This window comes from Notechis scutatus, chromosome 12 (genome assembly GCF_049901735.1).
Source record: "Notechis scutatus isolate UNSWTSFEM ecotype Mainland chromosome 12, rNotScu1.2, whole genome shotgun sequence".
NCBI lineage: Eukaryota > Metazoa > Chordata > Lepidosauria > Squamata > Elapidae > Notechis > Notechis scutatus.
Genome location: NC_142020.1, coordinates 11,286,199 through 11,312,440, shown reverse-complemented (window position 1 = coordinate 11,312,440; position 26,242 = coordinate 11,286,199). Strand labels below are relative to the sequence as shown.

Here is a 26,242-nt window from a genome sequence, read left to right as displayed (position 1 = left end):
CAGGTTAAAAGTGAATGCGGCAGGCATTAACATCCGGATAAAAACGTTATTCCGAAGTAATTAAGATACCAAAAAAAAAAAAAAAAAGATTTCAAATTGGAGAGTTTTATTAATATGGTAATTGTGTTTGTAACATGTGCGCACATGCACATCTGAATGATCTGCCTCGGAAAAATGCTTCCGTCTGACGGGAGGGGACAATTAAACAGAAATCCTGTAGATTTTTATTTTTTTCTTCATAATTCTAGGCAATTTTGTCCACATCACTTTTACAAAGCTATTGCCAAATCTTTCCCGGAGGTGGGTGGGAGCTGAATTTAGGAGGAGGGAGAGGGAAGAGGAGAAGGAGGAGGGGGAAAAAAACCCAAACCAAACCAAAAAAAAAAAGAAAAGGAACGAAACTTTTCAGGGTTAAAACTTCAACAGTGGCATAGCAGAGCTCTCAATATGAGAAAGCTGACATAATGTGGACCTTTGCTGTGAAATCTCATCTTTGCAAGAGAGAAGGGCGGAGGTTATCGGGGGGGAAGAAAAGAAAGAAGGCAATGTGGAATAGGGCTCTGCAAAGTCATTTTTCTCCCTCCCCTCCTTACAGTATTTGTGCAGGCTTGTCAAAAACAATGCTTAGTCCTTCTCTGGAACCAGTTTCAGAACTTTACCAATTGCAATGGTTTTACCTGGGGAAAAAAGAAAGAAAGAAAGAAAAGACAGGAAGAACAAACATTAGGAGGCCTTACATAAAACACCATCAGGGTCTCACATAAAATACAGGTGGTCCTCAACTTACGATCACAACTGAGCCCCAAATTTAGGTTGCTTTTAGGTGAGATATATGTTGAACGAGTTTTGTCCCATTTCACGACTTTTCTTGTCACGTTTGTTAACTGAATCAGTGCGGTAGTTAAGTTGGTCATATGGTTGTTAGGTGAATCTGGTTTCCCCCATTGTCTTGGCTTGTCAGACGGTCTCAAAAAGGGGATCACATGACCCCTGGGACACTGCAACTGTCGTAAGTATGAGTCAGTTGCCAAGTGTCTGGATTTTGATCATGTGACCAGGGGGAATACTGCAACGGTCGTAAGTGTGAAAAATGGTCATAAGTCACTTTTTTTTTTAGTGCCATTGTAACTTCGAACAGTTATTAACTGTTTTAAGTTGAGGACTACCTATAAAGCAAAATATGGCAGCCGGTCTGGTCTAGTGGTTAAGGCATCAGGCTAGAAAGCAAGAGATTATGAGTTCTAGTCCTGCCTTAGCCATGAGCTGGGTGACTTGGGCCAATCACGAAGAGACAGGGAGTTCTAGTCCCGCCTTAGCCATGAGCTGTGGGTGACTTGGGCCAATCACCAGGAGACAGGGAGTTTTAGTCCCGTCTTAGCCATGAGCTGGGTGACTTGGGCCAATCACGAAGAGACAGGGAGTTCTAGTCCCGCCTTAGCCATGAGCTGTGGGTGACTTGGGCCAATCACCAGGAGACAGGGAGTTCTAGTCCCATCTTAGCCATGAGCTGGGTGACTTGGGCTAAAACAACAAGAACAATTTATACTTGCCCTACCTTCGTCTCTTAAGGTGAAGCGGCCCATTTGAGGGAAGTCTTTGAATGTCTCGAGGCAGATCGTTCCTGCCGTCCGTAAACGGGCAATGCATACTTGATCTTGTTTGACAAAACGGGGCCGTGTTTTGCTTTTCTCTCCTGATTTCTTGTCTACCAGACAGATTAAGGCCTGCGGGAGGAAAAGAAACCCAGAGGAAACACCGTGTGTGTTGCACACTCATTTCGCAAACAGAACTCTACGTCTTTAACCTCTAGTGGAAAACAAACGAACAAAGTGCGCATAGACAAGGCTATGGTTTTCCCAGCTGCAACGTATGGCTGCAAAAGTTGGACCATAAGGAAGGCTGAGCGCCAAAGAATGGAGGACTTTGAACTCTGGGTGCTGGAGGAGACTCCTGTGAGTCCCTTGGACGGCAAGGCCGTCCAGCTGGTCAGTCCTAGAGGAGATCAACGCTGGCTGCTCTTTAGAAGGCCAGATGCTGAAGATGAAACTCAAAGACTTTGGCCATGTCATGAGAAGAAAGGACTCCCTGCCTAATGCTGGGAATGATGGAGGGCAACAGAAGAAGAAGAAGGGGACGGCAGAGAAGGAGGGGGCTGGATGGAGTCACGGAAGCAGTCGGCGTAAGCTTAAATGAACTCCAGAAGATGGTAGAGGACAGGAAGGCCTGGAGGAACGTTGTCCATCCGGTCATGACTTCAACAACAATCTAATTAACTGCAAAAATAAACCCACAGGTACATCTGTTCTTTGCCCACCTCAAAGAAGCCAAGGGTTCAAATGGAAAAACTCGAATAGAAATTCTCTCTCTTTCAAAAGTAACCCTCCTCTGGGCCCTTTGTCTGAAACATTTCAAGCCAATTAATATGAACATTCAGGTCAAGCCAGTTTTAAATAAAGGGCCTTGGACTGATGTCATAGCCAGGACAGTTTAATACATACCCCGTCGAAGGACAAAGGGAAATATTGTTGTATGTTTCCTTCCTGCCTTCCTTGCAGGATTAGGCCAGTCATTTCTTCTAACAACCGGTTCTCCGAACTGCTTAGAATGTTAACAACCGGTTGTAGAGAATAGGTGCGAACCGGTAGAATCCCACCCCTGTAGTTTGTACTTACTGTAATCTCGACTTCTTCAATGCAGGTATGAATATGCAGCACCGCATTGTAACCTGGGCAGATGATGGATTTGTGTTCAATGATCACTATCTGTAATCAAATCAAACCAAATGTTTATTGTCAATAAATAATCAAGACGAGGCCAATTAAATCAACTTGATTTCAATAATATTGACTCCAAATTGGTGGCGCGCGCCCTGGCACGGTGGTTCAGTGGTTAAGATGCTGTGTCGGCTGGAAAGCGGGCAACCCAGGTTCGAGACCCAAGTGCCATACGATGGGATCAGCTTCTGTCCTCACTCTAGCTCCTGCCAATCTAGCCGTTCTCAAAGCATGCAACTGCAAGTAGATAAATAGGTACCAGCCCTCCGTGACATCATGCTGGTCACATGACTGTGGAAACGTCTTTGGACAGCGCTGGCTCAATGGCCTTGAAACGGAGATGAGCACCGTTCCCTAGAACCGTGAATGAGTATTCCGAATTAGAGAGCAGACCTTCTTCTGGAGGCATACCTGAGCATCAAATGTGCGTCCAGAATGACACAGGTTATTAAGATCACAGAGTATAAAGCCCGGGAGGATTTCCTCTTCTTCGATTCCTTTCAGTCGGATCTTCAGATTTTCACCTGGAGCTACAGATTCGGTCTCTACATCGTCAGAAAGGATTCCAAGGACTTCCACATTGTGCTGAAAAAAAAAAAAAAGAGATCGGGATGGTCGAAGGCATGAAATGTCGTGCACGCTTGACAATATTTTAGGGTCGTGCAAAAAGGCTGCGATGTTACTTGTCACCTACATAATGGGTGATTTTTTTTTTCTGGATGCTAAGATTAATATATGAAATAACGGCATTTTTTTTAGGTCATCTTGGTTTTTGGGTTTACAATTTGCAACATGGACTGTCAAATGCTTCTGCATGTCAAGTCTGTTCTGTCTTATTTCAACTCGGTACGTCCAAGAATGGCAATAGAGGACAATATTTGTAGCTCAGGGTTGAACTGTGGGGTCCTTGGTGCTCTCTGAGCTTGCTTTCTTGCAGATGTTTCATTACCCAACTAGGTAACATCTTAGCACTGATGTTATCTAGCACTGATGATGATGATTACCTAGCACTTACAGTGTTACCTAGTCTACTTTAATTTCTGGAGTTGGGTGGCGTATAAATTTAAGTAAATATCCTCATCATCCTGCTACTTTACTTGCTGTCACTTTATTATTCCAGAAGTAACATCTGGAGATCCTTTCTCCTGTCTAAGGAACTACAACTACTGAATATGTGTTTTTTTTAACCTGGATTTTTGCTCGTTCTTTTCTTAAGGAACTCACAACCCATGTTTTTTTTTCTTTTAGCAAGCAAACTTTAACAATAGAGGAAAACATTTCTTTTTAAGACACGCATATGAAACGTATTACAGTATTTTGAATTTGGAAGAAAAACCCTTGGGGTGGGGGGTGGGGAAACAGAAATGTCCCTCTTTTTGTGACGAGCTTGCTGGAGCCTCTGATATTTGGGTTGCCCCAACGAAATCAGGAAGGGCTTGCTTTGGTCTTTCATCTTTTGAAAACTAGGACCCCCAACATGGCCCTAAGCCAGACAAACAACCCTCAGACCGGTTATTTATAACTTCTGAAACCACATCCCAATCCACTAAAATTTGAGAACTGGTGGGAAGCCAAATCGAAGCTGTGAAATGAAGTCCCTCGCTTGAAGGCAAACCTGCTGAGAAATATTTGTCTTGAAGGCAAGAATCAGGGCAGAAAGAATGGCTGGCAGGAGCAATTTGATACCCATCACAGGCCTTAAGACCCAAGTCCATTTTATTATTTTCCTTGCTGGCTTTCCTTATAGTAGTATTGAGGATTCTCAGTGGATATGGGGCTTCTGAACCCTTCTTTAGGATTTTTTTCTCCACGCTGGATTGAATTTTTTTTTAAAAAAAGATCTAATTTTCTATCGAAGTATGATTGAGAAAATATGTTCTCAATATGAATGCAGATAGCCCACCATTGAGCCCACCGTTTCTGTTCTTTAGTGAAGCATTTGTTAAGTGAGCTCCATTTTACGACCTTTCTTGGCACAGTTGCTAAGTGATTCATTGCAGTTATTAAGTGAGTGACAGGGTTAATTAAGTGAATTTTTGCCTTGGCTTGTCAGAAGGTCGCAAAAGCGGATCACCTGACCCCAGGACACTTCAACCATCGTAAATAGGAGTCAGCTGTCAAGCGTCTGAATTTTGATCACGTGAGCATGAGGTTTGTGTGTGTGTGTGTGTGTGTGTGTGTGTGTGCTGCAAGGTTACAAATGCGAAAAACGGTCACACGCCTCTCTTTTTCAGTGCGGTTGTAACTTCGGTCACTAAACAAACTGTTGTAAGTCGAGGACTATCTATATATGAGAAAATTCTCCTTAAAAGAGTGAAAAGCTAGCCTTTGGTCCACATTCTTTTTGCATTCAATACTCAGCCCAAAAGTTAGGTGGGGTTCCTAGCTCTGAAAAGTTTGCCCATCTCTAGCGAACAGTATGCTGAAGAACAGATCGGCTTTGCTTTCCTGCCAACTATTTGGAGAGGTATGACATTTATGCAACTGTGTCTGAAATCTGAACCCCCTTTCAGGAAAATTTCCGGGAAGGATAAACGCCAGGGGAACATCTGCTTGAGGTTTTGATGACCCAAACTCATTTTTTTGATAACCCAAACGCATTTTTAAGAGTGCAAAAGCAGCTGGGTAAGGAAGTTAAGCCTCACATATTTCTCAGTTAAAATTCAGCAAAGGGCAAGCAGCTTCCAAGCAGCGCGAGTCCTAATCCACATCAGAAATTCCCTTTTTTTTCCAAACAATCTTTTTGAAATATTCAAAGTAATCTGTTTGTATTTTTTAAGATCCCATTTCTTATTTTGTTTTAATCGTTTCTGAGCTTCAAAAAGACTTGCCAAGTTTGTTCTGAATCCTACCTCTTTACATAATTTCTATTCAAAGGTTAATTTCTAATATTAATTCCTATTCAAATGTTGCTTTTGTGGTACGTCTTCTGCACAGGTCTATGCATTTGGGAGTTGCTAATACCGTATCCCTATATTTATAGTTTCTTTATGTGAAAACTGCATCATGAAACGTAGAAAAGGCTTCACATACCAATAGATAAACTGCATTCTTAGCAACTTCCATTATTTTCTGCCTCATTCAAGCTTCTATTTATAGAATATATATACGCAGACATGGGAGTGGTTTGGCCAAGAACTGGTTTTCATCTCTACCTCCAGCTTGAGTGCAGTAGATTCAAGGATACTGCAGAATACGGGATAAGCTAAACTCTTAAATGTCAACCACTGGGAGAAGACAACAATCCAAATGAGTGACAACCTCATTGTTAAACCATTCCTGTGGGAAATGGGAGGCCCCAGAATGCAATACTGTAATGGGAGTTTCTATTGACTTTTTCTTACACCAACATGGCAGTCACATTCTTTTAAAGGAAAGAGGAAGAAAAGAAACTTCGCATATCAGATTTTGAGCTAATAATGCAATCTGGTTTTCAGCTCACTTGATATTCCTTGCAAAATTCATCCTCCATCTTGCCAGTCGTGACTGGTACCCTGTTAACTGCTGTTATAAAGCAGCAGTCCAAATTTAAAGACCTCCTTTAACTAAACCAGGGGTGTCCAACTGGCTGAGGAATTCTGGGAGTTGAAGTCCCCAAGTCTTAAAAGTTGCCAAGGTTGGACGCTTCAAATTTAAACATTTGCTAGATGAACGGAAAGAGGCTTAAAGAGAAAACATGTATACCTTGTTTGGCATCATCACGAGCTGCTGTCCTTTGCAAATAGACCCTGATTCCAGCTTTCCCAACACCACCGTGCCCATATCCTTCATGTGGGGAAGGGAAAGAATGAGAAAACAACAACCAGGTTAAGAGAACATGGTCAAAACAGGCCCTGATTCCCTTATCAAGAGTTAACATGACTGTGCTATAGGACTGCCCACCTAAAAAACAGTTTTATACTTTCCAGGTTAAATTGCATAACTGCTGCTACTATTTTCGTGTCAAAAGCGTACCTTATATTTATCAATATAAATATACCTCATATTTATTTAGTTGCATACCTTATATTTATCGACAATTGGCAGCCTAATTGGTCCATCAACTGATCGGTTGAAGTTTGGCAAATTATCCAGATATGGAATAAATGGTAGCCCACTGGGGGAGGGGGGAAAAAAAAGAAAGGAATACACGATCAAAATCTATTTTTGATTATGGACAAAATTTCCATTCATGGTGCAACTAACATCTAAACACAACAAGTTTCTTTGTGAGACATAATCAAGTTAAGGTATAGGATGGATCTGCAGGAGTAAATTATGCCTTTTTACCAGCAACTGCAAAGAACATGAAGAACTCAATGAACAGAAAGCTTTATCTTCAAATATCAAATATAATACCTCAATTTTCTTTTGGACAAACTTGAAGAAACTTGCCGTTGCTTCATGCCCTAGTTGTCTGTTTGTGTTAAGATACGCTCTTGTGTTCTTGCACCATGGTAAGAGCGTCTGTCCTCAACTTGACAGCCTCTGGTGTCTTTTGGCCACAATCCCCACAATCCTCAGCCAAAACAATCATTATGTTGGGAGTCACTTTCATTAGGGAAGTGTTTTTCTCAACCTTGGCAACTTTAAAATGTGTGGACTTCAACTCCCAGAATTCCCCTGGCTGAGGAATTCTGGGAGTTGAAGCCCACATGCCTTAAAGTTACCAAAGTTGCAAAACATTTCTTTAGGGCATCAGGGATGTTTCTACATACTAGTCTGATTTAGGCTGAATTTGATTAACGGACTAAAATCTACAAGGTTGCCTTATTTGTGTCAGATATGCTCTGAATTGGAGGCAGCAGAATGCCAGGAAGACCAAAGCAGAAAGGACCTGGTTTCCTTTCCAAATGCAATCTGTTAGCCTTAAAAAACATCTGCTTTTGGCTTTGGAGATGAAAGGTACCATTAATAGACTTGTTTCTTTGCCATCCTATAAAGGCAAATCCTAGAGGGCTCCAGTTTAGCCAGCTGTTAGTGATACCATTGTTAGCAATGCAACCTGGGAGAAAAACAAAATTATTTTCAGATCCCTGAACCTAGAATGAGTATCTGTTTACATGAGTTTTGTTTCAAGACTTTTTGCTTTGGGTATTGGGCTCAATGGTGGCCTAGAGGAGATGTTCGCCTCACAATCAGGAGGCTGTGAGTTTGATCCTAGGCAGCGGCAGATGTTTCTCTATCTGGGTGCAAAGGGTAAATATCTGCTGCAAACTTGGCATAGGAATCAGAAAAAGAGCATCTGGCCAGTAAATGCTCAGCTCCATTCAGTCGTCCCGACTCTACTCCAAAAGGAGTGACACAAGGAATTAAGGGTTGTAGAAAGAGAGAAAAAAATCGTCGCAAAGCAGGGACCCCATTCCATGAGATACCTACATATACCAAGGACAGAAGTCAGATGGCTCTTTGAGATTTGCTCCAGTCAGTCCCGAGCAGGGCATGAAGTGAATGTCCTTTTTGGGGTTAAACCCCACTTTCTTCAAGAATGGCACCAGTTTTTCTTTACATTCTTCATACCTGGAAGATGGGCCGCAGGGGAGAAAAAAAGATTAAATGTGGAGAAGAGCCATGAAGCCCCGTTGTCACAAGATGTTGGGTAGGAATGAGAGCGTTCGGGGGTTCAACGGGGCCAGTCTCACAGCTACGTCATCTGTATCAGTGGCTCCCAACACGGATCTCCTTGAAAAGCTCTTCTGGCCACGGACCCCTAAGACTTAACTCAAGGTTTAAATGGGAACATTTCTTCAAGCCCTCCTCACCAGATCCCGTGACATCGTGCCCCCCCCCTCCACAAACTGAGAAACGTTGCGGCCCTGTGAACCACAAGCAGAGAACCACTGGTTTACTTCATCGTTATCCTTCACGTTGCACCTCAAAATACCGTGTTTTTCGGAGTATAAGACGCTCCGAAGTATAAGACGTGCCTAGCTTTTGGGGAGGAAAAAAAATATATGCCTCTGCCTCCCAGACATTTGCTTCCTTGCAGCAAATAACCTGTTTCAATTTCAGTTTCAGTACAGCCTGATTAGCACAAGCAGCTGATCGTCAGTTGGGCGGCCTCCTGAGGATCAGCCGATTCAGGCTGCAGGGATTGCCACAGAGCAGCGATGGTGAACCTTTTTGTTGTGGTGTGCCAAAAGCAGGCGCGGGCCGGCACCAATGCAATGCGTGCACGTGCAACACCCCCGCCCCCCTTACCTGCACTGCGCATGTGCATGCCTTCCCAGCTGATTTTTGGCCTGTTTGAGGCTGTTTTTGCCCTCCCGGGTGCTTGAGGGAAGCCTCTGCAGCCTCGGGAGGCTGAAAACGGGCCCGTTTCAGCATTTCCAGTAGGTCGGTTTTTCGGCCCCCAGGAGGGTGAAAACGGCCTCAAACGGGCTGAAAATCAGCTGGTAGGCGTGCACATGTGCAGTGCAGGTAAGTTTGGCTGAGGCTCGCAGGCCTGCACAATTGGCTGTATGTGCCACCTGGGGGCACACGTGCCATAGGTTCGCCATCATGGCCATAGACTATTGCCGCCTCCGCGCACCCCATTTTCAGCCTGCGTGCCCCCATTTTCCGCCCGTTCCAAGTGGTGGGGATTGAAGTGGGCGGAAAATGGGGTGTGCGTGGAGGCCAAAAATGGGATGTGGAGGTGGCAATAGGCTTTGGCAATCCCCGCAGCCTGAAACAGCTGAGGCCCATCCAACCGACAATCAGCTGCTTGTGCTAATCAGGCTGTGCTGAAACTGAAACCGACTGTTCGCTGCAAGGAGGCAAATTGCTGGAGGGCAAAGGGTGGGGGCCAGTGGGTGGGCAGGGCTTCAGCACCATTCGCTGTATAAGATGCACAGACATTTCCACCCACTTTGGGGGTGGTGGTGGTGGAAAAAGTGCATCTTATACTCCAAAAAATACGATATATTTGAGATACAGAGGTACAACTACAATTAGGACAAGAATTCCTGTGCCTGCAAATGGCGATCCCCTCACCTCAAGAGGGTGCAACCATTGTGAATACACACCACTTGCCAAGTGCCTGAATTGTGATCGACTTGAGTCAGGGATGCGGCGATGGTTGCAAGAGTGAGGACGGATTGTAAACCCCTTTATTCAATGCTGTTGTAACTTTGAATGGTTGCTAACCAAATGGTTACACGTTGAGGTCTATCTGCACACTAGGGTTGAACTCAGAAGTTAAGTCAAATTCTACCCCAACTAGTTGAAAAGGTTTTTGAAACTAACATAGATTTCTACGAATATTTGCCTACATTAGGGTGATTATACCTGATCTTTGGACCTTATCCATCAAAGCTGTATGAGCCCAGCTCCATTTTCTACAAGTGCCAGCCAAATGCCAGCTACTCTTAACATCCAACTTGGGCACAAAACTAAACACAAATACTTGCCTTTCGTTGCTCCAGTTCACAGTTGGGTCGTCCATTTTGTTAATGAGAACTATTAAGTGTTTTACACCCGCTGTTTTTGCTAGCATGGCATGCTCTCTTGTTTGCCCTCCTTTCTCGAAACCTGTTTCAAATTCCCCTTTTCTTGCAGAGATTACCTGAGTGAAAGAACAGTCCAGTTAAATCTTTGTAGTGTTTGGTTACAATTCAATTCGGTTTGCCTCTGGGCAGAAGGACAATTACCAGGCAGGTCTCAAACTAAAAGGTTTTGCTTTAATAAGGTTTTAGGTTGAGGATTCCGACAAGCCCATTGGGTGCCTGTCTGAGCAATTTTGATCACCACTCCCAGTCTCACAATATAAATCTCCTTAATGGGTACATGGCAAGCTAAAAAGTGTCCATTCAAACACAAGGTCTTTTATAGCATGCTGTGGCACAACCATTAAATAGTCGTTTTTATTATTTTATTGGAATTAACAGCAAAAATAATCAACACAATGACAATAGACTAAAAAAACCCCCAACAATCTGAAAAAAAAATGAAGGGAAAAAAAATCTACATCACCAGTCCCAAGGAAAAAAATATTAATACATGGGCAAACAAAGCTTTTCACTTGTTAGCAGCTTGAGACCATACTGAAAAATACTGCTTCATTTTCTTATTTCTACAGTGTAGGAACATTTCAAAGATTGCTTTTTATTGTATGTTTTTAATCTGCTTTACTGTTAATTTTTCAGAGAGAGCTTACCAGCTAGTAGGCGATTTTAAAATAAAGAACACAACTACACAAAGCAATGCAGATGAATTAAAAGAATTTTCCAATCGATCTGAACACAAGAAAGGCTCTTACCAATACAGCTAAATCAGCTTGAGAAGCACCGCCTATCATATTTGGAACAAAGCTCTTATGCCCCGGAGCATCTAAAATTGTGAAGTGTTTCTTTTCTGTTTCGAAATAGGCACGGCCTACTTCCACCGTTTTCCCTTTGTCCCGCTCTTCCTGGTTCGTGTCTAAGGCCCAAGAGAGATACCTATTAAAAAAAAAAAAAATAAGGAAGATATCTGATATAAAACTGATTGTTCTTGGGTAAGATTATGACAGATGCTACTCTAGAATTTATCTGAATATTCTCATCCTTTCCAACAACTAAGTTAAATGCTTCTACATCAGGGGCGTCCAACCTTGACAACTTTTTAAAGACCTGGGGACTTCAATTCCCAGAATTCACCAGCCAGCCAAGTTGGCTAGGGAAGTCTGGGAGTTGAAGTCCACAAGTTGCCAAGGCTGAACACTCTTGTTCTATGCAGTTGTTTTTGTTCTGAGTCAGGAAATGGGATGCAGGGGGGTATCTGCAGGCAGGCAGGGGTAAAACAAGTCAAGATGGTGGCCACAACCATGTGATTGAAGCCACACACCCTTCGTACATCTGTTGTGAATCACTGAATTACATTTCTGACTTTCAGCATTGTCTGCCCAAGGAATGGATGTAATGCCAATTACAAATTATAATCCGAAACATACCTCCTGCCTGCTCGAGGAATCCTCTGTGTTGGCATAATGTCATTACAGACAATTTCAATTTAGGTTCTTGCTCAGTTCATTATACATTTGATTTATAATCCTCTGGGTTCATCCACCAGGAAGAGCCCCCAGAGGAAAATTAGCTCTTCTGCCAAATTCTTAGCAGCTAAGAAAATCTCTTGGCTACCGGGAGGAAACAGTAAGTTGGCAAACACCCAATGAAGAGTAGACAGAGTCTTATAAGTCACTAGAATCTAAGTTGCCCTGAGAGAATATGCCACACGGAGTAGATTTTCCCTAGGAAAGGATTAGCAGCACTTTGGATCTGGTTATCCCTTGGAAGAGAGAGCGTGAGGAGACGTCAGACCTGTAAGCTAGACTGAGAAATTGATAACCACCACCTAGAAGGATGTAGTGGCAACACACCAATTGCAAATATACGTCTATTCTCGACCATAAGAGGTGTGGACTTCAACTCCCAGAATTCCCTAGAGAGTATGCTGAGCACCCATGCAGCCCATTCACTTATGCTCCTTCTTTTCCAGCTAGCTCCATAACTAAACCACCTAGAGGTTGCATTTATCTTGTTGCATCCATTTTCCAGAAGTGCTTTTATTTTGATGTACAATTTCTCTTCTCTTCCCAAGTGAGTAAGCTAGGTTCCTGTTCAAAGACTCAGGGATTCTGAAAGCTAGGTCAAAGCACACCTGGAGGACGTGAGGTTAAGAGAGGCTATCATCACTGAAAGTGGGTTAAAATGTTAAAACGTAGGCTTCGTACCAGGTTTCTCTGTTTTTTTCTTTAGCTTCTCTTTCGTATTTTTCAAGCGTCCTTTTATCAACCATGCCTGTCAAATACCTGAAAAGAATTTGGTGCGTGAGATAGGAAGAAGAAACACGTGTAAAAAGCAGTTTCAACAGAGTTGCAGCTTTGTTTTGTTCTTTAAAAAGTACAGGTGTCAGGATTCTGGCAGTTACCCCAATTAAATCATGACTCTCGAGCCAAACTTCCAAAACTTCAAAAGGATTTATTGGGAGTTAAAAGGTCCGGTGTTGCCTGGGTGTAGCTGACTCTGAGACACATCATTCATTGTCACCCTTGACCCTGGTTTCCCCCCTCCTTGGGTGTATCGTAATTCATATTCTCCAATGGGACACATCCATAGCCCAGAGTCATCAATCATGCTCTCCAGTTAGAATTTTGCACGGCAGAAACTTCAGTCACCTGGTTACTATCTTTGAAAACTATTTATGGAATGCACCTTTGATTTCCAAACTGCCACACTGCCCTTTCAAACCCTTTCCCCCTCCCTTTCTGTTGGCAACTCTAAAAAGACCATAGAAATATTTTTTGAGCTGACATTAGGTTTCCTTGACTTTTCACCCCCAAAAAAGTTTCCCTCAGAACAAATTGGGAAGATCAAGATGTGGCACATTACAAAAGTGGAGAAAACGGCAGTAATGCCTATCAATTTTTTTTAACAAAGTCTCACAAAAAATAGAAATTTATTTTGCAATAAAAGTGCTTCAGGTTATCAGCTGCAGGATTCTTTTATTATAATTATACCTTTGGATTCAGACTAAAAGGTCAATTTAAGGAAGCTTAAGATGCCTGAATTGAGTATGTATTTGAGGGGGAAAAAAGACTTACATTATTTGCCCTCCAATTGTTGATTTTCCAGCATCTAAAAAAAAAGATAGACAAAAGATATTTAAAATTAGCTCTTTGTGAGCAGCTATTTAATTCTTTTTTTTGTAAAGAACTTGATTTTCCCATCAGCATATGCTTTTGTCCTATATAATCACAGGCGGCTAATGATTTAGGATGCATTTTCTCTCTCTCTGAAGAAGCGTCTTGTTCACATTATATATTTGGGAAATTTCGGATAAGTAGCATCGATTGTACTACAATTGGTATGTGAACCATTTTCTATCAGTGTGGTCTACACATTTATGTCAACTCTAGCAGTTAAAAATGAATTGATGGCATATAATCAAACAAACCAGTTTTTTTTTTCCCAGGGACTTTTTCTTTAAAATTTAAACTATGAAAAAGCAAACATATACTGTTCAATTACAGGCATGCCACCTCTGGCTCAACAGATGTTCCTGGCCTAGAACTCCCTGCACCCTCAGCCAGCAAGAAGGATGCTGGGAAATTGCATTTCAACATCTGAAATAGCACAGTTGGTCCACTTTTTTTTTTTACTGTGTTCCTTTAATACACCTAGAGGTGGAAAGGATCAGGACCATATATTAAGTTGCAGTTCAAAGATTTATTGGTTAAGCCTATACACAAGGATCTAGACAACTAAAGTTCAAGGCTATAAATTGGTGCCACAGAAGGCTCAACCATTTAAAAGGAGTTGGACTTGGGCTGTTTGTGGCCATGCAACTACTCTAAACTGATGATGTGCTTAACTCCTCCCGCCGTTCTGCCTTGCTTTTCTCCTATAGTTGATTAGGGAACCAACTCCACGGAGGACCAGAAGGTGGCAATGTCTGAATATTGGCTCCAAAGTCATTTCTGGGGCTTCCTAGAGCAACTTACCTACGTGTCCAATGAACACCACATTCACATGTTCCTTCTTGGGAGCACCAGGGGGAGCCACCATTGATTTGGGTTTTGGCATCTCCTCCTCTTCTTCCATCATTTCCTGGGTGCCCTCTTCAATGGGCCCTGCGTCACCGGAAGGGCCACTTGCTAATTCGGATTCAAGGATTTCTTCTTTGTGATCCCACGATTCCTCAGGGGACATTTCTGTCTCTCCATTTTCTACTAGGATGGAATAAAGAGTTACTTGAAGGAGGGAAGGGCTTTTCAGGGCCTTTCGTGGACAGGGGTGGGGAGGAGGGGAGAGGAGAAGGCTTAGCGAGACTACAGAGGGGTTGCCTCTGTTTTAAGTTCCACTTTTATTTTCCTCTACCCGCTTGGCTGCGTTTTAGGATGCACATTTAAACTTTCATTTTCACGGAGGCCACTTGGAGGTTGATTGTAAGTAAATAATGCAAAGCAAGCTAGTATTCATAAGGTTTGGCTATTTTAACACAGAAGTCCTTTTTTCAACTACAGTGGTAGGAATGCTGAAAACAACCTCCAGACCATAAAGTTTTAATAGAGTAAACAGTATTCTGGAATTCACTAATGGAACCGTTTATGAGAGCTACTGAATGCTAGTCATCTTTTCATTCTGCTTCTCTGCTTAAAACCTGAAGTACACGTTGCATCCATTTGGGGATTAAAAGCAAGCTACTGCCAGTGTCTTTCTTAATGGGATAGTTGACAGCTTCCATAATGCTTAGCTACTGGGACACCAGGCTGGAAAAGGATGACAAGGGGAGGGTTATTTCATTTTATTTATTTAATTTATATTGCCACCTATTCGTCCATGGTGACTTGAGACAGCTTACAGAATGTAAAAAGCACAGCTTCTCTGGAACGGGAAAATCGGCCCTGGTTGGTATTGCTAAAGTGAATCTTTGCAGATCTACTGCAAAACACCTGGGACCCACCACTAACCCGGGAGCAACACACCATTCTAGGAGGACTGCAAATGTGCAGGTAGTCCTCGACTTACGACCTTGACCCTCCCACATTTCTGTTGCTAAGTGAGGTGTTTGCCAATTGCCCCATTTTTACGACCTTTCTTGCCACAATCGTTAAGCAAAACACTGCAGTTGTTAAGTTAGTAACATGGCTGTTAAGTGAATCCGGCCTCCCCGTGGACGCTGCCTGCCAGGAGGTCGTACAAACAGAATCCATGACCCCTGGGACACTGCAACCGCCTTAAAATTGAGTCAGTTGCCAAGCGTCCGAATTTTGATTGTGTGACTGAGTGGGATGCTACAGCGGCCGTAAGGATGAAAAACGGTCATAAGTCACTTTTTTCCCCAGGACCGTTGTAACTTCCGAATGGTCACGAAAGGAATGGTTGTAATTCGAGGACTGTGTGCAATCACCTCTTGAGTACCCAAGCTTTCCAAATCGGCATAGTGGTTCCACAAACCAGAGAGGATCGTAATTAAAAAAAGGCCAATTAAGAAGAACTTCAAGGTTGCAAGGCAAAGGGGTTGGTTCAAGCTATGCTATACGGTTTCTTACCAACGGGTTCGGAGATTTCCATACCAATGGCAACGTTTGACCCTAGAAGAATAGAAAGAAGCAGGTTAAAGAGGCTGCATCAGCTCGGTCGCCCCACTTCATCTTTTTGAGCACTGGACTATTTGTCCATTGCACGGTCAGCCAGATGCTCAGACTGGATTTGGCATTTCTGTCCTCCTCTCGAGTCCTTTCCGAGGGCCTGGGATGGACAAATGTGAAGGGCGGCTGCTGCTGCAGTTACACTCGCAGGATGTAAGCAGTATGAAGCAGAGCTGCCTTTCTGCACTTGACTTAATTGTCAATGCCAAGGGTGTTCAAGTGGTGCTCCAGTCGTTTTTGGGATTGCACCCAAGGCTCCTGTTACTATTGGTGCTATTATGGTTATTTATTAAATTTATATGGTGGTCATCTCACTGTAAGCCACTCTGGGTGGCTTACAACGTGATACAAGCAAAAATATAAAACATTTAACATTAACAAAAATGAGCTAAGATAGGAACCGGTACACAATGAGGTGGGGAAGGGTCTTCTTTTTAATCCACGAACCACCTCCAGCACGAAATCCCTCCACTGGTGCCTCAAGCCAGGTAGCAGGAGCCAGGTTTTTGTGGCCCTTTTATAAGGCCAAGAGGGCAGGGACAGGTCTCACCTAGATGGCCACGGTATTCTAAATAGCTTCTAATTGTATAAAGGCTCCACAAATTTGTTTCCCAATATACCCCAGTAGCTCAGCTTTACATTTGAGACACACACACACACAAACACACACACACAGGAAATGTATTACCTTCACAAGACGGCAGGTCTTCTTGTGATGATTCTGCCGATGCCCCTTCAAGAAAGAAAAATCAACACCAAAATAAGTTTTTGATGTAATTCCAGGGAAAATCGAAGAACGAAACTATCCTGTTCAGAAGGAAAAGCTAAGTGGCTGTGCTCTTTTCCTATTCTTTCAATATTCAGGACTCTGAACTCAGAAGCCAACTCAATCCTTACCAAGCATTTTTTTTTAAACAAAAATAACATGTTATGCTACCCATCTCACCTATAAGGCTGGCTTACAAGTTATAAAACAGGTAAGGAAATACCCTAACATTAGAACTACACAGATTAAGCTTCTTAAAATTATACTTAAACCAGAACTAAGAGAGGGCCATGGGGATGAGGTCTTCTTACCCCGTCATCATTAACATAAAACCAGGCAACCTTACGGCATAGGAGGAAGAGTAAACCAGACCGTGACATGAGACCGGCTTCTCTAGATGTTGCTGAATTATACCTTCCAGCATTCCTCATAGTTGGCTAGGTTGGTTAGGGCTGCAGGAGTGTTGTCGCTAAGTGACACCTAAAAGGCCATCAGTCCCCCAGCTTGGTTCAAAGCATGAAACCAGACACATTCCCATCTCTTCCTTGTGCGTGTCTTTGAGCAAGGAAAAAAAACAACCATCTTCACTACTGCTCATCTCTGGGTTGGCTGAGTCGGCCTACCGAGATGAGGTGGACCGGTTGCTTACGTGGTGTGGAGACAGTAACTTTGTCCTCGACACCAATAAGACCAAGGAGCTCGTAGTGGACTATAGAAGGAACAGATCAGACATCCAGCTCTTGCTTATCCATGGCGACCGACGGGAGCAAGTTGCCAGTTTTAAGTTTCTGGGTGTTACCGTAAAAGAGGATCTGACCTGGGGTGCTCACATGGCAGCCCTGGTCAAAAGGGCCCAGCAGAGATTATACTACCTGAGGCTTCTCAGAAAACAACAACTGAATGGAAAACTACTGGTGACCTTCTACCGCTGCACCATAGAGAGTATCTTAACTTACTGCACCTCTGTATGGTTTGCCAATTGCACAGGGGCAGATAGGAAAGCACTCCAGAGGGTTAATGTCATTGCCCAGAGGATCATTGATTTCCCTCTCCCCTCTTTGGAAGAGCTTTGTAGCTCCCGCTGCCTTAAGAAAGTTCAAAACATTCTTAAAGATCCATCTCATCCTTGGCACCCTTTTTTTTAAACTATTACCATCTGGCAGACGGTACAGGATAATGCAAACAAGCACAAATAGGCTGAAAAACAGCTTCTATCCCAGGGCAGTAGCTCTGTTGAAGTCTACTGTATAATGCAATATGAATGTGATATCAGGAGTTTTCAATTCAATGTGTGGAGTGTGAAGGATGTGTGTTTGTGTTATTTTCATGGTCATGATGTGCACTGAAGATGGTGTTTGATTTCGTTGTATGAGGTGCAATGACAATAAAGTTAATTAACTAATGGAGGTATAATTAATCATGGTCTGCCGTTTTCTCTGTGGCCAATTTGTCTGCAAGTGTGGCATGCATGCAAAAACCTACTCAACTGACCTATGAATGATCTTCTGTGAAATCATCACAGATCAGAAATAGAATAACAGGGTTGGAAGGGACCTTTGAAGGTCTTCTAGTCCAACCCTCCACTCGTGGCAGAAGATGCTATACCAGCAGTCCCCAACCTTTTTAGCGCTAGGGACCAGTTTCACGGAATCAGCTCTTTGACAACTATTAAGACGGGAGAATTATGACTTCATATTCTTTTGGAAGAGCAGAATAAAAGTGACATCAACTCTGATGAAAGGCAAGAAGCGTGTGACGTATTAGAAGCGGCCACGCTGTAAATAATTCTGCATAGTTCTGCTTGTGAATATTGCACAACCTGACTGCAATAAATACTTAAATCTTTCCATTCTCTTTGCAGAGGAAAATTTTTGTGTACAAACATTGACAATGGCCTACCAAACTTGTAAAAAAAGCATTTACTTGCTCCATATAAGATCAGCAAACAGACGAGGAAGTTTGAGCTTGAACTGGAACTCAGACCATCCAAGGATAATATTCCTATTTGCTTTCAGAATTTAATTAATGGACACCTATGTTCTCTATAAATACCAGCCGTTATGCTGGGCTAAGACTGGGGGAGTTCCAGATTCAAAACGCCAAGATGATGCTCCATGGGTCACACACCATGGCTCAGCCAAATCCACCTCACAAGCTTGTGAGGATAACACAAAGGGATCAAAGCACATTGCCCCCAGTGTTTATACCGATACAACAAACAGATGGTAACAACAACAACAGATGAAAACCAACAACAGTTCTACCATGAAAGCCCTGGTTATTTGGCTGGTTGGTTGATCGGGTTTTTAAAAACGCAATTCTGATTTATTTTTTTAAGCAGGTTATTCCTTCTCAGCCCCCTAAGAAAAAGCCTTCTAAAAACGCTGCCAACAAAACTGCAAGAATTTATCTATGCAACTGCCAGGAATTCAAGACTGACTTGAAGGCAAAAGGAAAAACACAAATTCCAAACCTTTCGAACAGGTTATAGAGGTGGTTTTTTTTTGGGGGGGGTGGGGGGTGGGAAGCATGTAATAAGAGCCTGGGCTGAAATAGTTTTCTAAAGTCAAGATTTCCAAACACACCAGTTTGGCCTAGTGGTTAAAGCACCAGGCTAGAAAGCAGGAGAGCGTAAGTTTAAGTTTTGCCTTAGCCATGACAGCTGGCTGGATGACTTGTTATTAGGGAGAAAAATAGGAGGAGGAAGGTACTATCATAACTGGTTGAATGGTTGTAAGTCAACGCCTATCCGTAGCTGCCATCCTCAAAGACATTATGTGACCCCTGGTAACCTCTACTTACATAGGTGTAGGCAGTTTCCAATAAGAGTCCGCATGCGTGTAACTTTCTATTAGCAATTGGCTGGGTCTGCCTAGAGAGATTCTCTCCTAATTTTAGGAAGCATAACTTAATAGCTCTGCAAAAGTTACCTTATTCCCAAGCAATCTCTCCTTCTTGTGCCTTTTCCTTGGAAGGCAGAAGCCAGCTAGAGCAGATTATTATCCTGATCTACCTTATCGATTATGACCGCCATTCTACAGAGACCAAAGCCAGTGGCACCAAAAAGAGACACACACACACAAGAGAAACGTGAGCTAAGCAGAAAAACAGGATTCACCTTCCCTGTCATGATTGAATCAGGTCCAAAGTAAAGCTAAGCATTTAATGAAGTCCAATTAAGAGTCACTAGAAGACATGTTATTGTGATGGGGGGAAATAATTCAAGAGCCTGCTAGCACTTTTCCCAAATTTTACTAAAAGGAACAACTTTTCCTGAGATAAGTTGTCTGGTCAAATGAGCTGCTGCTCACAAAAGCTTATGTTTTTCATAAAATTCATTAGTTGGAAGAACTGCTAGCAGACTCATTTTGTTTTTTTGCGCTTTCTTTGGTGCAAAATCACATTTGTAATATTCAGATGACAATCTGCATACAAAACAGGTTACAATAGGTCAGCAACTTACTGACCAACGTCAATAGATGAGAAATGCTTATTTAGCAGATTGGACTGCAGAAAATACAGACATTCCAATGGGATGAATTTCTGGCTGCCTAAGGCGCTTCTCCCACCAAGGATCATTAAAGGGAGAAAAAAAATCCCATCCTCTTTTATTCTGCAACCTGTGGGACACGCAGTCCCAATATGTTTAAGGGCTAAGCCTGTGCTTCCACACCCTTATCGGAGGTACAGCCTGTGTTTCTGTACGCTGCTTGATAATGTGCCTTTCATGTGCCATCAGGAGCAATGTGGCCAGCAACTAAACCAGTATCTTATGTTCAATATGGAGTATAAGGGATGCCAGACCTGCTGCTATCCTGAGATTGCAGCAAACACACCTGCAAATTCTGCAGTGTAGACCAGATGGCATCTTAACTTGCCTTGGATAGCTTGTAACAGAATAACAGAGCTGTAAGGGACCTTGGAAGTCATCTAGTCCAACCCCCTGCTCAAGCAGGAGACCCTAGGCCAGGGGTGTCCAACCTTGGCAACTTTAAGACTTGTGGACTTCAACTCCCAGAATTCCTGGCTGAGGAATTTTGCTGGCTGAGGAATTCTGGGAGTTGAAGTCCACAAGTCTTAAAGTTGCCAAGGTTGGACACCCCTGCCCTAGACCATTTCAGGCAATTGGCTGTCCAGTCTCTTCTTAAAACACCCGCAACTCCTAAAGGCAAGTCATTCAACTGGTTGATTGTTCTCACTGTCAGGAAATTTCTTCTTAATTCTAAATTGGATCTCTCCTTGGTTAACTTTCCTTGGGTTTTTTTTCCTTGTCTTGCCTTTTGGTACTTTGGAAAATAGGTTGACCCCTTCGTCTTTGCATGAGCCCCTCAAATACTGGAACACTGCTATCATGTCACCCCAGGCCTCCTTTTCTTTAGACTAGACATACCCAATTCCTATAACTGTTCTTTTTAGCCTCCAGCCCCTAATCACTTTTGTTGCTCTTTTCTGCATTCTTTCCAGAGTCTCCGTTGCTTTTCTGGTCCCATCCAGCAAAACAGGATAAAAAGAAACTCACACAGGATTAATATCTGCATCCTTAAACTTCATTCTAGGTTTTATTTTAAGACTTGAGAATTGTGCCCATGGGAATGACTAAATCAAATGTGTGTGTTTACTATTTTCAAACTTGACAGAGGTGTGCGAAATGTTCGATGCGTGGAATTTCAAGAAAGGAGCGCAAAACGGGGAGAAGGGGATGTATTCCAGAAACATTTTTAGTCTGTAATGGAATGCTTCAAATTAGAATACCTTTACTTCAAACTCAGAAAGTTTGCAAAATGCTAAAACGGTGGTTGCGTATTAAAAACAAGGCATTTCACACGTCTTTCAGGAACGAAACTGTTTTGCATGCAGATGGACACACGTGCTTTGGATGTTCCTCAAAAGACAACATTTGGAAGAATTCTGTCTCGTTGAGATCAAACAGGGTAATGCAAGCAAGCGGCTAAATAAACGGCCTCACTTGGAGAATTTCTCCCCGAAGCAACAGTTAAAGTAGGGCACCTCCAAGCACTTTTCTAAATATTTAATAAAGTTAATAAAAGCATGAAGCCCTGGATTCCAATTTTTTAAAGACCCGTATGGGTTTATAAACAAGCCAGAAATCTCCAACTTGAATGAAATGTTATATTCAAAGTTTCCCTGCTCATTTAAGACGCTGGCAAGATGAAATAGAAATAGAAATGATTGGGCAGTCTCCAGAAGTATGCTTGCACAATCCTGATAAGCTCAGGAACCAGCCTACAGATAATCTGACATTAAAGGAAAAAAAGAGAGCCAGCTAATCACGTCTTCCCTACTTGGAATCCATTCTTGTTGCAGGGTACAATGGATTTCTTTACCTATCTAACTTACTGAAGAGTTTGACCCACAAAACAAATGCTTATTTTAAATGTTATTAGCCGCCCAACTCCAATGGACTCTGGGTAGCATACAAATCTAATTTTTTTAAAAAACAAACCCAATTAGAAATACTTCAATGGCCATATAGCCCAGACTAAAATGATGTAATAAACAAAATCAACTGAACAGGCAAATAATAAACATCAACCCCAGACCTGGGACCAAACCAAGGTTTTCAACTCTGAAACTCTAGGTGGGTTGGGCTGAGAGAGAGAGAGAGAGAGAGAGAGAGAGACTGGCCCAAAGTCACCCAGCTGGCTTTGTGCCTAAGGCAGGACTAGAACTCACAATCTCCTAGTTTTTAGGCAACAGCTTCACCACTACTACTAGCTTTACAATCTTAAGCCCATCACAATTCCTTAGGAGCAGCTCTACTACTCTGTCTATTCACTCCACCACAAGGATTGAATGCCATATAGTTAATTATTTGAAATTCTACCCGTAAATAAAGGCCTTAGGGCTGCCCCATTGTTTTTCTTCCCCCTCCTCTTTTTTAAAACACCTTGATGTTTTGTCGCCCTGAGCCCTGATAGCCTACAAGTAGCTTGAACCCGCCTGGATCCCTGAAAAGAGAGCCCCATCTCTTTTTTTTTAATTTCCTGAGCCTGTCTTATCTCAAAGGCAGGGGGTTTTACAGCAAAAGCAGAGAGTTTTACTGCAGCCCTGTGGAAAAAGTCAAGAAAAAGGAATGACCAACCAACCGCCTACTGGAAAAGTAGCTTGAGAAGGAAGAGAGTCCTCTGAGTGGTTTCACAGCAACTGTTGAGACTACCAGGAAGTACTCACCTCCCCCTTTCTCTCCTGCCAAAAGAAAAGGTGACGTCTCACCACCATTCAAGGATTGCATCACCGGCCAAGGGGATGCTGGTTCTGAGTCACTCCTTGGCTCAGCCGCCCCAGGACAGGCGGCTGAATGCTTTCCTACCACAAGCAGAGGAACCTGTCTTGCAGAATTCACCGGGAGGCTGTCCCGTCCCACTTGCTCAAGGCTGAACTCTTGAAAAAAACGTCCCTCTCGGAAAGTCCTTGGTGAGAAGGTGGCCTTGAAGCCCAGAGAAAGGGCCTCTCCATCACTGATCAGACTTTCTTGCTGGGATGGCTAACTAGGAGGGATCACTCCGCTTTTCTTTTCTTTTCTAATCCTCTCCGCCATCCTCCTCTTCCGACAAGGGTGGCAAAAACTACGTCAAGCTGTAGGTTTCCCCTCAGGGAGTTTCGGAGTGCAACCCCAACCATGCCGCCTTGGCAGAGGCCCAGAAAAACAGGGATCAAGAGATCTTGCAAACAACCAGCTGTCTGATACCCAGAAGGGAAGGGAGCAGAAGGCCAGCCTCTCCCGGCCAGGACGTCTTCAGGCCAACCTGTTCTTCCTCCTGGGTGTAGACCACGGGTGTCCAACCTTGGCAACTTCAAAACATGGGGACCTCCGCACCCAGAATTGAACCAGGGGTGTCCAACCCTGGCCACTTTAAGACTGGGTGGGCTTCCACTCCCAGCATTGAACCAGGGGTGTCCAATATTGGCAACTTCAAGATTGGGGGACTTCAACTCCCAGGATTCCTCAGCCAGTTGGAGATCACTGGTTTAGTTAAAGGAACCCTGGGAGTTCAAGACTTGGGACTTCAGCTCCCAGCATTGAACCAGGGGTGTCCAATATTGGCAACTCAGATTGGGGACTTCAACTCCCAGGATTCCTCAGCCAGTTGGAGATCACTGGTTTAGTTAAAGGAACCCTGGGAGTTGAAGTCCCCAGTTTTAAAGTTGCTGGGGTGGACCCCCCAGGTTTAGACCTTGACCTACCTCGCAGGGTTGTTGATGGACACCCCAAGACACTATCCTTTCCCTGCTGAGCCCCATTTTGGGGGAGAAACTCATTGGCAACCTTTTCAAAGCCTTTAAGAGGCAACCCACCCTCTCCCTGGACTATTCCAATATATTAGGGGGAGGGGGAGGGGGCAGCACCCCCTATGTATATTGATGCCCCTGGGGTGGGGGCAAGGCCAGGTTTGCATCCAGTGGTGGCTCCACGGAAGGGGGGGTCTCTGACTCAGGGCGGCCTTCCTCATAAGGTTATGGTGGGGGGAATTCAAAGAGAGCCCCTTCAAAGAATGAAGACTGCCTGAACCCCGAAGCAGAGGGCAATAATGGGGGGGATCTTACTTAGGCAACCTAATTGGGCAGGGGGCTTTAGAAAGGGGTCTCTGAATCCCGTCGGGAGGGGAATTAAAGACTGGAGGGACCCCCCTGGCTGGGCAATAATGGGCGGGGTGGGTCTTAATAATGGGCAGGGGGTTTAGAAGGTCTCTGAATCCCGTCGGAAATTAAAGGGAGGGACCCCCAGAACTGCTGGGCAATAATGGGAGGGTGTTTAATAATGGGCGGGGTGTTTAATAATCGGGAGTCTTAGGCAGCCTAATTGGGCAGGGGGCTTTAGAAAGGGGTCTCTGAATCCCGTCGGGAGAGGAATTAAAGACTGGAGGGACCCCCCAGAACTGGCTGGGCAATAATGGGAGGGGTTGTTTAATAATGGTGGGGGGGTCTTAGGCAGCCGTAATTGGGCAGGGGGATGAGGGGGCTTTAGAAAGGTGCCCCGGAGGAAGGGAAGGGAGGGTCCCCGTCCAGTGTCGGGCCGTTCCGCGGGCTCACCGTGTGTCAGCGACGGGGGCGGCGGCGGCGGCAGGCCCGGCGGCGGCGAAGGGGGCGGCGGCGTCGCAGGTTGTCCCGGCCCGCCCCTCAGGAAAGCCGGCACGAACTCGGCGGCGTGGACGTTGGGCACGAAGGGCTTGGCGTTGACGTTGAGGTGCCGGCTGAAGGCCGCGCCCAGGAGCTGCTCCTCTTCGGACTCCAGCTGGGCCGGCCCGGTCGCCGCCGCCGCCGCCGCCGCCGCTTCCTCGTTCACCGGGGCGGCGGCGGCGGCGGCGGCCCGCTGCTCGGCTCGAGGTCCGCCTGGTCCCAGCAATCGGGCGCCGAGTCGCTGCTGCTCCCGCTGCCGTTCGCCTCCATTTTGTGCGCCCGGCCGCCTGCCCGGCCCCTCACGAGCCTCTCTTTGCGTCCCAAGCGCCTCCCCGGCGGGGAAGGGAGGGAGGGAGGGAAGGCGCAGAGAGGCGGAGGCGGTGGGGAGGGACGGTGGCAAAGGACGGCGGCGGAGGCAGCGACCCCGGTCCTCGCTCCGGCCACGCTCCGCGTGTGCCCCACCGCCCCGACGCAGTATGGCCTCCCTCAGCTGCCGTACGCTTCGTCTCCCGTGCGCAGGCGCTGGCTGCCCGCTTGCACGCTCGGTAGTCCTGCGTCTCCGCGTAAACCCTTTGCGACACGTGGGCGCCGCCGGGACGAGGACTACAACTCCCGAAAGGCCGCGCGCCGCAGTGGAGACTGGACGGCCGGTCCGCACGGGAAGCACAACTCGCTGCCTTTCTTTTTCTTTCCGCTCCCTCGCTCCCTCCCTCGCGCTGGCGTGGATGCCTCCGTGTCCTTTGCAAAAAACAACAATCCCCAGCAGCCATCGCGCGGTCCCTTTGCCTCGCGCACGCGTTCTTTCTTTCTCCCTTCTTCCTACGAAACTATGTGGTCGGGCTTAGTTTTGGGGGAGGAAAATAAGGGGGAAACAATTCTGCCTCTGCCTACCATCCTCCATCGGTATTCATCTGGCTGGCGTCCTGTCAGTGTGAGAGAGAGTTGAGGGCTGTTTGGAAAGTGAAACAGTATTTGCTGTGTGAGCAAGAAGGAGACAGCAAGGCGTTCAAAAAAGCGAGAGATTGAATGACACTTGTCATCAAGGAAGGAGAAGAATAAAATGTTTTGCAAGTTTATGAAGCGGTTACACTTATTTCTTTAATTTCTCACTTGCCTTTCTTTGAACAAGTCTTTTTAAAAACATTTTATCCTTACAGTAGCCCTGCAATGTAGGTTAGGCTGAATGATAGCGGCTGTGTTTGTTGGACTTGCAAATTCAATGTTCAATGAACTTTACTTAAAACACATTCAAAGTTTACTTACACCACTCCTGAAAATGGTGTTGAGTAAACTATGGTTCACCGAACACATCAGCATGCTGACCTTGTTCAGAACAGACTGAATCATGGTTTACTGAGTGCTTTTAAGTAAAAAGCGATTCGCCACAATTTACAAGGCACAGTGGCAGGGATTGAGGTATTGTGCTCAGCCAAAATCAAATGAACTGTGCTTTGACCCTGTGTGATATGGTAG

At 44.5% G+C, this 26,242-nt stretch overlaps 1 protein-coding gene across 3 annotated transcripts; it reads right to left on the bottom strand.

Moving 5' to 3' along the window:
• Window positions 1-89: 89 nt before the first annotated feature.
• Window positions 90-25,261, bottom strand: GSPT1 (G1 to S phase transition 1). 3 transcript variants are annotated; one of them, XM_026682514.2, is made up of 15 exons: window positions 24,683-25,261; window positions 16,553-16,597; window positions 15,766-15,807; window positions 14,215-14,442; window positions 13,315-13,348; window positions 12,445-12,522; window positions 10,993-11,173; window positions 10,145-10,299; window positions 8,133-8,273; window positions 6,777-6,870; window positions 6,459-6,539; window positions 3,186-3,359; window positions 2,673-2,762; window positions 1,556-1,724; window positions 90-677 (listed from the first exon to the last, which is right to left on the bottom strand). In XM_026682514.2, the coding sequence occupies exons 3-15, from the start codon at window positions 15,785-15,787 to the stop codon at window positions 625-627; spliced, it is 1,500 nt and encodes a 499-aa protein (XP_026538299.2). In that variant the 5' UTR covers window positions 15,788-15,807; window positions 16,553-16,597; window positions 24,683-25,261; the 3' UTR covers window positions 90-624. The 3 variants fall into 3 exon arrangements, with proteins under 3 accessions (XP_026538299.2, XP_026538300.2, XP_087829495.1); XM_026682515.2 differs by having other exon boundaries at window positions 14,215-14,439; XM_087973369.1 differs by lacking the exon at window positions 24,683-25,261 and adding an exon at window positions 19,561-19,720.
• Between the last annotated feature and the right edge of the window lie 981 nt (window positions 25,262-26,242).